The 11,596-nt window shown below is 43.2% G+C and overlaps 2 protein-coding genes across 2 annotated transcripts in view; both read left to right on the top strand.

The window, feature by feature from the left end:
* Nucleotides 1-1,400, top strand: part of lonp1 (lon peptidase 1, mitochondrial) — a 10,469-nt gene extending 9,069 nt beyond the window's left edge. Inside the window, exon 21 of the mRNA XM_086088221.1 lies at nt 572-1,400. Within this exon, the coding sequence (XP_085944347.1) occupies nt 572-721 (150 nt within the window). The 3' untranslated portion in view covers nt 722-1,400. The remainder of the gene's footprint in view (nt 1-571) is intronic.
* A 172-nt stretch (nt 1,401-1,572) lies between these two features.
* On the top strand, nt 1,573-11,410 carry pde6d (phosphodiesterase 6D, cGMP-specific, rod, delta). Its single transcript, XM_086088234.1, has 5 exons — nt 1,573-1,899; nt 8,261-8,349; nt 8,429-8,554; nt 9,154-9,259; nt 9,667-11,410. The coding sequence occupies exons 1-5, from the start codon at nt 1,850-1,852 to the stop codon at nt 9,746-9,748; spliced, it is 453 nt and encodes a 150-aa protein (XP_085944360.1). The 5' UTR covers nt 1,573-1,849; the 3' UTR covers nt 9,749-11,410.
* Nucleotides 11,411-11,596: the final 186 nt, after the last annotated feature.

Here is an 11,596-nt window from a genome sequence, read left to right on the forward strand (position 1 = left end):
CATTTGGGCAATACTGGAGTTTGTTCCGCATATAAGCCGCACCCGACTGTAAGCCGCAGGTGTTTTAATGTTGCCGCACCGGGTTCAAGCTACTTTCTTTTCCATAATGAGGACGCAAATTGTCTGGCTCTCGTTCGGTCTCTCCGACTGTTTTTGGGCTCACTTGGTTCGTTTTTGCTCTGCCTGACGCTCTTGCGCTTCCTTGATAGTGCGCCCCCTTGTGATCTGACGGATAAGCCGCACCTTTGTATGAGCCGCAAGTGAAACAAGTAGCGGCTTGTAGTCCAGAAATGACTGTACTTAAGTAGCCACACCTGCCCTGGGGCCGGCTGATTTTCCTTAAGATGACATCAAATGAATGCCGATTTCCTCTTACATTTTCATTGTCTTTGTGTGTGACTTTCAGCTGAATTACTTTTTCTAAAACCTGTTCATATTTGATAAAGGATGGGACATTTCAAGTTGTCTTAACGAGGAAAAATGATTTCAAAAAATGGTCCCAAAATGTGTTTGACCAGCGTGTGCAGTCGCATAGACATGTTGACGTATCTTGATTTTTGTTCGCCACCAGGCCCGACGCGCCGGAGTGACGTGCATCATCCTGCCGGCGGAGAACAGGAAGGACTTCTCGGACCTGCCGGACTACATCACTGAGGGTCTGGAGGTCCACTATGTGGACCACTACAGTCAAATCTACCCGGTGGTCTTCCCTCAGTCCTAAGAGCCTCCTCTGGGCCGAGTGTTTTTAAATTCCACGTAGTCCAGTTTGGCGAGCATCGTCACGACCACAACGGACCAATGAGAAGCTGTGATGAACACAGGAAGTGATGTCACTGATTGGCCAGCCTGGTCAGTCGCGGCTCCCATCATGCTCAGCTGCGGACAAACTCTTTGATAGGTGATTATAATTATTATTTTTATTTTATATTATTGTCATTGTATGCTTGAGTAAATACAATATAAAGTTTATGATCAAAAAAATCTCTTTCCATTACAAGGCTGCCCCTACTTTTTTGTAATAAACCTACTAAAAATCTTGCACATTTTAATTCGAAAAGAGCTCATTTCGAATAGAAACAAAGTGATCTCTTCGGTGGCCAACAAGAAATGCTGCAAATGGTCAAACGCTGCAAACAGGAATGTTGCAAATTAAAAAAAACACAAGCACATAAAACAAAAGAAAACAAAACCGCTGCAATCAAAAAACCAAACAAAGTGAAAGCTAATTTACAAACTACAAAACAAAAGAAAAACACTGCAAATAGCAAAAACACAGCAAGCCCAAAACGGCAGCAAGAAAGAAAAATGCTGCACCATCAAAGGGGTTGAGCAAGTCCTTGTGTGAGCATTTTTATGAAATATCTAAAGTGCTGCCCGATCTATTAAACAACTAAAGCGTTGTTTGTTTGTTTTTTTATTATGCTCAATGAGCGCCCTGATAGGCGTGTTCGTGTGTGTGTGCACGCGGTTGCCCCGGTGACGCGTCTCTTTCTCGCTCTGTACCTGCCCACGTGCTGTCATCTCGGCCTTCGATTGGCCGGAGAGAGGTGACCGCCGCCTCCGATTGGCCGGGCTGGCCGTCAGTCATGTGGGTGGGCTATATTTAGCTGATTGCATTATCGGCTTAGGGTTAGCTTGCTACCAGCGAGCGCGGCGACGCACGCTTAAGCCCAAAGCGCATTTGGAGTGCAAGCTAAAGCTCGTTTTCGAGGACATTTCCACGTCAGCTAGCAGGCGAGCGGCCGGCCGGCTAACGTCGCGGGGAGCTAACACAAAACTGCAGCACTGCGGTCCGCGCTTTCCCGAATCCTTCGCGGGACCACTCGAGAGAGACGCGAGAAGCGGAGACATGTCTTCAGACGAAGACCGAGCCAAGGAGATTTTGAAGGGTTTCAAACTGTATCCTTTGTACTTGTCAAGGTGATTCTCCGACATGAAGTCAAATGTGAGCGGGCGGGAAAGCCTCGCGTTACAATTCCATTAGCCGCAAGCTAACTAGCCAGGTGATGATGCTAAAGTGGCTAAGTGAGGATGATGAGGATGGCGGCGGTGGTCAGTCATTCGCGGTGATTGTTGAGGTTGCTGTCCCGTCTGTGTTGGGCCCTCGGTTCCGTTCCGACCGTGTTGTCCTCCCCGCGAGCGTCTCGTCACAATTGACAAGCGGACTTTTCGCCTCGCACGTTTTACTTCGCGATATTGTCACTTTTACGTAAAGCTAAGCGATTTAAAAATAAATACAATTGAAAAAAGAACCTTCCTCAATTTTACGATTGCGATTTTTACAAGGCCCTCTTCTCACGTAGTTTTACACAAACACAAGCAATACATCATCCATATGAAATAATGGCCGATGAACCATGAATTCAAATATGTTGATCTACTTTAGAGTTGTTCACATTAGTAACACTTTGACTTGCATTCACTATAACAACTTAACGAGTGTGTGGCATAAACTGAAATCAGTCAGCCATAAATCAGATGGCAGCAATAATGCAAACTATCCGTTTTTGATTGGGATGTTGCATCCTTAGCAGGTGTCATCTCACTTTCCTCCATGTTAGCGGGTGTGAAGATGTTACTGGCTCATATCATCATAAATCTTTACAGGGTTCTTCTTCACAATGTCTTGGTGTCGGGCCACCCCAAGTTCACTGGGCCGGTACGAATTTCATAAATAAATATGACATAAACACGGATACGTTTTCTTCATAGTTCATCTTTGGTTTTACTGCACTGTATGCATTTTTTTTTTAAATGAGGGCTTGAACAAGTTATAAAGGCCATATTGTTAAATGTATAAATATTCAGGTCGTTTTTATACATGCAAACATGTAATTACACAGAATTCATATTCCTTAAAAGCTTTTGAAATAATGCGCTATTGCGATGCTCAATATGAAATAATCATTGAAAGTTATTGTATTCTATATTTGCCAGTTCTGTTCTGCCACACAACATGTCTCATGGCGGTAAAGCCACAGATTTGTTTGCATTGTTCTTCTAATCTGCGCTTCAGTTTGTCTCTCTTACCAATTGACAGTATAGTGGACAACATACTTGCGCTGACACCAGACCCGGGTGGCAGAATTGTTATTCACATGGTCAATGCTGACCAAAGTGGACGGCAAAGTGTTTAGTAAGTTTATAAATTGCATTGTAGTAGAGAAACGGTCTTTCCCATTCATGAATGTTTGATGAATGTGCTTCATTTGACTGGCGGCAGCGGCAAATGGCCTGGAGACGCGTGGCGGTGTGGGTGTTTTCCCCCATTTTCTAAATGTGTTTATTTTTCGAGCATTCACAAGCCCCGTGGGTGGCGACGGCGGCCAGGTTGTCCTTTGCAGCTGACAGTCGATGTGCGAGTGTACCGGCGGCTGCTTATTGTACAACAACGGCGGGAAAAGTGTGGGTGTTGAAACACGGCGACAAGTGTGACCTTTTGATCCGTTGCGTGAATGCTGAAGCTGTTTTTACTCCTTGCGCATCTTTCTTTCAAGTTCAACCCATTTCACAGCCAAATTCACATTCTGCATTTTCTGTTCTCATTCAAAGGCCACTCATCTTCTCGCCTCCCCCCCAAAAATGATTTTGATCAAGAAAAATAGCACTCAAATAATTCACTTGGAGTCACATAATTAAATAGCATGTCAACAATTCAACAGTTGTGCGTCATGTTTGAATGCTGCAGTCTCATGCAGTGTGCCGCCACCGGGAGGCAGTATAGTACAACAGCCATGTAGGCACAAACGAAGAAGAACCAGCACTGAAAGTGACTCGGGTGAATGAATGATTGTTTTTTTGAATTTAGAACGTGTGAAAATGTCATTAGAAAAAATATAGATACAATGAAACTTGCATAAAAATACAATATAAAATAAAATTTTATTGCACGCATTGTAGACACCAAAGCCTATCATTATAAATTGTATATTAAAAAAAAAATGAACACAAAAATTGTTTCTTAAAAAGAGAGAGAAAATATTGAAACCGATGTAATAGAGCTTGTGCTGAAAAACAAGTCTTTGTCCTGAAAATAAAAAAATGCAATTTGATCATAATGGTAAGTGGAGTGCGCTTAATTAGCGCTCGAACCACACCATATGTGGTCCAAAACGTTTGGGAAAACATGTCAGCGTGTGCACCGATGCAGCCGCGTCCACCTAATGAAAGGTTGACCTTTTTGAATTTAAAATAACGGACTTTAACTTCCAGAACGGCAGAACTTGAAATTGGCTCATTTGTTATCATTACATTTTGTATATAGCATTCATTAAATGTATTAATTATGCAAGGCTGAATGTCTTCATATTTTGCAGAGCCGATTTTTTGAACCTGATTTGCGACCGGCGCATCTGTTGGTTTGTTTTTCCTCATCAAAAGTGAGGCCACACCCCCGTCCACGCAAGCGTAACGGTCCGACGTCCCCGTGCCAAACATTCGCCATCCGACGCCGCGTTTATTGATTGCGGCGTGTCCTCGCGTCAACCCTCACTCAAGAAAGTCGCAATGAGTTCCTGCTTTCAGGCGTACATTAGCTGACCCTGGACCAATGGAATTGTGTGTGCGTGTTGCTGAGGTCAAGCTGTGGATGCGGTGAGGTAATACTTAAATCCAGCGGAACCAGATTTAGCGCCTGCGAGAACACTCCAGCGTTTGCAACACGTTTCCAGTGAATCCTCGTTGTAGCCGCGAATAGTTAATGCCTCGCAACGCTCATTTAGAATTGCCTTTTATGAAGGCTTTGAACCCGAAACTAGCGTCTCAAAACACTTCAAAATGATCTCTTAGAATCAAAGGCGAACAGATGATTTGGGTAACAAATGCAGCAGAAGGCATCGCCAGCTGCTTATCAACCCCTTAAAGTACCAAATACAGTACTACTTTCCTATTAGCAATCAAGAAATCAGTCCATCTGATTAGCGTCCTGATGGCGTGTCGTCGCCTCCTTTGGCTGCAAGCTGAAGTTGGAATGTAAACAAACGTTTTCAAACAGTTGGAATGCTTGACATGCTTCTTCCCCATTTTGTCCTCTTTTGTTTTTTGTTTTTTTTTGCACTTTTGTTCTTTGTCATTTTCTTGGACTGGCCAACTGGCATACAGGGCCGATGCCCGGTGGGCCGGTGTCGTGTTTTTTTTTTAAGAGACTGGCTCACAATTTAGAGAGACGAGTCCATGAATCCATTTTGAATATAGACAACAAACTGAACCAACATCAGTCAATATCAATTGCACAACTATATGTTAGGCAGGAGTCCCAGGGGGGAGTTGGGCCGGGCCGGGCCGGCGGCTTTCAGTCAAAATGCCAGGGCTGATGTTTTTGTACCAGTCCAGTCCTGCTTGCCGCCGTCCCGTCAAAAGAAGCCGCTTGAAGATCGGCGCTGAGCGATGCTACGTTACTGTCGGCTCTTCTCGGCAGGACGATGTTGGGGCGTGTTGATCTTTATTTATCCAGATTTAAAACCCATTTGAATGTGAAAAAGGGACTCAAGTTTGTCACGCCTCGCCGGCCTCGACAAACTGGCACTGAGCTCGTGCGACGCGTGCTTTCAGCTCCCGTCGATGACGACCCCCGTTTGGCTTCAAAACAAACTCGGCGCAGTGCAAAAATGCAATTTGGGGGAAATTGTGTGGAAATTCTCATGAAAAAGTGTCAATATGTGAATCGTTGTCATTTTTAGATCTGCAACTAACAATTAGTTTAACTCTTGACTATTTATCAAATCGCAGAACATGTTTTCACATTTACAAGCATAAGTTGATCATGTTTTCGTTACTCTTTTGGTTCGTCACGTTCATCAGAAAAACGGCAAAAAAATGTTGATGATGGTTTTCCAAAGTAAGAGATCCTTGCAAATGTTTTATTTGGACAAAAGCCAGAGATGACGCCGGTCAACACATTTTTAAATACATGTATGTATTTATTCAGAAATGCAAGTTAACTTCTCTAGATTATTTTTTCCCCTGATTCTGAATCTTCCCTCGTTTTTTTTCTCTCTAACATATCAGTTTTCATAATTTAAAAAAAATTATATGGAATATTTATAAACTAAAGCTTAGATTCAGCAACAGGTGAAATTATTTTCAGAAACGTCATAATTATGAATTACGACACATGGTCAAATCTGTATTTTGCAAGCTAGGTTGAATTAAAAAATGTAAATAAATAAAAAAAGATAATATCTTAAAAAAAGACTTGATGTGCTCGGACAAACGTAAAAACATTTTTGTACAAGGATGACTGAAATCGGAGACGAATTTCTGTGGAGAGATTGAAATTCTGAAGATTTGCACAACTTTAAGTGAAACAAGCTCTCAAATGGATTTATCAAAATTGTTGTCCATTCATTTGACATTTGTTGATGAATTGTTGCATCACTTGTATTTTTAAAGATTGCAATAAAATCAAATCTTTTCCTAATTGCATCTATTAAGACAAGTCGAATGATGACATTTATTGAACACGTTTGCGGTTCCTCAACAACAATTTGAGTTTCTTCCTTTCTGATTGGCCGGAGAGCAAAAAGTCTTCTTATTTTGTCCTCCGGGCTTCTCCCTCGTGTTTGCGCCCCGACATGGCGGCCTCCCCGGAGTGTGTGTTTATGCGTGTGTTAATGAGTCCCCAGTGAGTCGCCATCTTCGAGTCTGTGAGCGTTTCAAGACTTCATCACGGTCTTCGTCATGCAAATCACGCGTGGGAGTTGAAGCCGGTCTTTGTGGCGTCTGGCAAGCGCGCGGCGGCCTTTGGCGGGCGCCAGGTTGGATTAAAAGCCCCACTTGAGAGGATTACCACAACCTTGCCAGTCAGCACACGTTGCTGGGGAAAGGGGCGGGGCTTCCGCCGCAATATTTCACGCCACGACGGACGCTAGCGAACAAACGTAGCCTTTCAAAAATCCATTTCCCCCACATAAATCATATTTTTAGCTTTTTTTCTCTTGTTTGTTGATAGACAAAGCAAACTATAATAATTCAAAAATAAAATCCTTAATAGTGAAATTGCCTTTTTTATTTTATTTCATATATTTTTAATACTCTGTCAGGAAGCCAAAAAATTAGCTAAATACACAAAATGGCTGACTGTGCTTTTGGAAAGATCTACGAGATGGACCGATACCGATGCTAATTATTAGCAGTCAAGGAGGCCGATAACCGATATTTGGAGCCGATCTTGTTGTCATGTCTTGAAGCCTGTTGATTGTTTCGTGGAAGCGCCGCACGCCGGCGGAGACGCACTTTCCGACTTCAGAAGCATTTGAAAAACAAAATCATCTTGTAAAAGAAAGTGGAACGAATCGATCGGATCTGTTTACGTTCCAGTCCTGGCAGCTGCCAATCACATGCTTTTGTGCGCGTGTCAGAGGCAGCGGGCGCCGCCGTTTGGTCTTTTCCACGCTGGCGCCGAGTGTCCGCGAAGGGCCCGGCAGATGCCGTCAAGTCCCGTGTGTGCGTGACACTAAGTGCGCTCTGAAGGTGACAGGACGCCCAAGTGGACAATCTGAAGGAGTTTGCGCAAAAGTGCAAGTTGCAAGCGTCCGCGACGGGACGGCCCGCCGCTAACAACGGCCGGCAAGTCGCGACGCCACCTTGGGAGCAAATTTGACGCTTTGAACAAGAGAAATCATTTTTTGCCTTCGTCAGTTAACGCTGCGGTGAATGATGTCCAATTCACATTTGTTTCTCTTTCATCTCTTTATGTCGTCGTTTGTATTCACGAAGGAAAAACGTGAAGAAAATATGAACACAACGCGTCCATTTTCTTGTCTGGTCCGACAATTTTCAGGCCAAGGCTTCTGCTAGGAAGTCAACAACATACAGTTTTTCGCATTCATGTCCGGGAGCTGCACTGTAAAAACAGTTGGGTCGAAAGTAACCCAACTATGGGCCCCGCCCTCTACTTGGGTCTATTTGACCCGCCTGTGGGTCACGAAATGGGTCTTTTCGTGTAAAGCAACTCATAAATATCGACGATCAAGTGTTTTGATTTTAGTGTCCCAATACTTATGTCTAATTGCCACATTTTCTTCCTTTCACTTCCTGTTTAAGGCCCAATACTTTTGTCCATTTTCTTTACACGTCCTGTTCATCTATTTGGCTAACGGCCATCATTTGAGATTCTTAAATGTCCCAATACTTTTGCCCACACAACATTCTTTCCTGTCCGTCCCAGTATTTTTGTCCTCACTTCCTGTATGTGTCGCAATACTTGAGTCCACACTCGAGTGATGCGTTCCCACGTTTGTGCTTAACTTGCCGCCGTCAGAAACTGGATGAACCTCCGAGATGCCGAGACGGGTAAAGTTCTGTGGCAGGGAACCGAAGACCTGTCCGTTCCCGGCGTGGAACACGAAGGTGCGCGCGCTGTCTTTCCACTGGCTTTGACACGTTCCCCCTCATCTTCATCTTCATCTTCATCTTCCTCCTCCTCCAGCTCGCGTCCCCAAAAAGATCCTCAAGTGCAAAGCGGTTTCCCGAGAGCTCAACTTTTCCTCCTCAGAGAAGCTGGAGAAGTTCCGTCTGGAGCAGAAGGTTTTCTTCAAGGGCCAGTGTCTCGAAGGTGATCTTCATCCTCATCATCCTCATCATCACCTTCAAATTGGGCTCCATCCAGTCATTTGCAATGAATGAGTCAGAAAGTGGACGTCATCGCTGAAACCTCACACGACCAAATATGGTCAATTCATACTTTTCGCAAACACTGACAAATGAGTACCGCTCCTTCATTTCTACCTTTTTTTCCTCCAAACAATCAAATGATTTCATTTGTTAAGCGCATTTTTAATCACCTGCATTCAATTACTTGTTGTAATTTGTGTGCATTGGTCTTTCCCCATAGCATCTTTTATTTGTTTTTTGTTTTATACATTTTTAACTCATTTAAAGTGTTGAAAATAATTCCATTAACTCTCTTGATGGCTTGTAAAACTCCGCCTCTTCTTGACCGTGCAGTATTATGTTGCCTCAAGATTGAAAGTCAGGATCCTTTTCTGGGGGGGGGGGGGGGGGTGCTTTTTTTTCCTCAATATTTTTTTATTTTGTGGCTTTACTTTGCCAACCCTCGTCTTTAATATCATATAGTACCACTTGGTTGTTGTTGTTCGGGGGGGGACGACGACCTTTTTCTGACTTTGTATGCGTTTGTGTCCGTGTGTCCAGAGTGGTTCTTTGAGTTTGGCTTCGTCATCCCCAACTCGACCAACACGTGGCAGTCTCTGATCGAAGCGGCGCCCGAGTCGCAGATGATGCCCGCTAACGTCTTAACGTGAGTCTGTCATGACAGCCAACCAGCACTTCCTGTTCCTTCAGTGATGGATTTATTGATGCCGAAAAGCGCCTTATCCTTACTTTTGTCCAAAGTCTGCATTTTCGGCACATATCCTGTAGGTGTCCCAATACTTTTGTCCTGTAAAACTCAAAATGGCATCAAAGAAAAACTTTTTTTATTTTTATTTTTAATTTTTATTTTTTTACCCCTCTGCAGTTGAGTCATTGAAGGAATGCTACTTCATCAAGTGACTTCAATTTGTGTCGGATTTAATCAAATGTTCGCCCCCTGGTGGCTGGCTGAGAAAGTGCTTGATGAGCCCGTCTTTGAAATGTGCTGTAGAACGAACGCAGTTCGTCGCGTCCTGTTTGTTTATTTGTTTGTTTGTTTGTTTTGGGGTCCAGCGGCAACGTGATCATCGAGACCAAGTTCTTCGACAACGACCTGCACGTGAGCACGTCGCGGGTACGCCTCTTCTACGTCTGACGTCCGCCGCCGTCCCGCCATCGTCGCCCCGTCCCGACGCTGAGGAGGAAGGCCGCGTGCGTGCGTGCGCGTGCGTGCGCTCGGCGGCGCGGACCCGACCGGCACCCCACCGGAGGAGCGCATACGGCGTCTCTTTGTGACTGTAAATACGCGAGCACTGATCCCACGTCAGCCAGACGCTCCTTTTGTGTTTTTAACGAACAAACAAACAAACGAGGCTTTGGGTTTGCTTGCATTGACTCAGGAACAAAAAATGTTTTTACGCTCACTTTCCTTTTGACGACTAAACCCTCTCGGGGCGCATTCTGTCAAACATTCCGCCTGCTGGCGCTTCTTGTGGCGTTTGAAGATCCGGGATGCGTTTCCCTCTGGTGGTCTCTGTGAGGCTCAGAAGGGAAACATACGGAGATCGGAGGTGAACAAAGTACGGCCTGTCATGTTTCTTTGCTCAAATTTAGCCTTTTTTCCCCCCTCCTCAAATTGGTCAATAAAAATGTGTGTGTTTTGTTTTTAATTCAAGTTTTTATTTTGAAAACCACAACTGGAAACGGGAAGCCTATATTGAGACATCATGGACTTCTTGTCCAAAAAGGAGCAGGAAGAAGTTCAACCTATTTATTCGTTTTTTTTTTATTCATTTATCTCATTAAATTATTTCATTGTAAGTAATAGAACATGAGTAAAATCAACATTGATAATGGTTAATTTATCAAATGAAAACAACTTTGCATAACCAGGTAGTCAATAATAAATGTCCAGATTACTGTAATTTAATAATAATAATAAAAAGTTGAGAATGAATCACCTCGGATATTTGTGCTTCGGCACTCACAGATTGTATTTGTGGATTTCGCCCCATAACCCCACAAAAAGAACGTATTTGTGGTATTATATATATATATATATATGGGGGAAAAGTCCACGTTTGACGGTTTTTTGCTATCCAAGTTGTTGCTGTATTGTAACATTAAAAACTTACACTATGTTGGATGAATGACTTTGCCCCAGCTTGTTTTATAGAGTTGCTTAATTATAATGACATTGGCATAAATACCACTGTATATTTGTGCTTTCCCATTTGCAAATTTAATTGTTGATGGGTTTTGGGGGAAACACCCCAGTTATTTGTGGAAACACCCTATTCATTTGTGTGTGTGTGTGTTTTTCCCCTTCCCCAACCCCTGCCTATTCACTTATTTATTTATTTTTACCCAATACAGTACTTTGGTTGTTCATGTTTTTTCTTATTTATTTTTTACTTTTTAATGTCACTTAAAATTATTTTCGGGTCTTGACTGTCCGTCCGCAAACGAGCAGACCATATCTGTCCTTTTGAAAACCCCAGTGAGGCTCTGCAGCACAAACGTTTTCCCGCACCCGATGTACACGATGAACAAAACAAAAGATTTGTAATGACTTGTGAAGTGTGACGCATCGTACACCAATCAAGCGTCCGCTGACCTTTTCGTCAGCCAGGTGTGGATTTGAATTGGTGTTGGTTGTCATGACAACATCTGTTTGTCTCATCTGGACCAGACCGGCACCTTCCATATTCCATAATGAAGTTCCGGGTTCATTTTTATTTGGTTTTTGGTTTTCTTAGCTGCTAACTCAACTGTGTAACATAGACTTGTTTAATAAAACTGAATTTGTGGATTAAAACCATCTTGTTACGCGCATGTGTTTGTATCTTATATTGTAAGTGTATCTTAAATGTTCGTATCTTGAAAAGCTAATAAGTCACTCGCAACTCAAAGCACCACTGTTGAGCAAAGACACCTTGCGTTCTTTAATTCAGCCGACCTATTTACCCTTTATTCATTTATCTAATTCAAATAATGCATTACA

The sequence above is a fragment of the Leptonotus elevatus genome, chromosome 11, assembly GCF_054856555.1.
Source record: "Leptonotus elevatus isolate MCC_2025b chromosome 11, RoL_Lele_1.0, whole genome shotgun sequence".
NCBI lineage: Eukaryota > Metazoa > Chordata > Actinopteri > Syngnathiformes > Syngnathidae > Leptonotus > Leptonotus elevatus.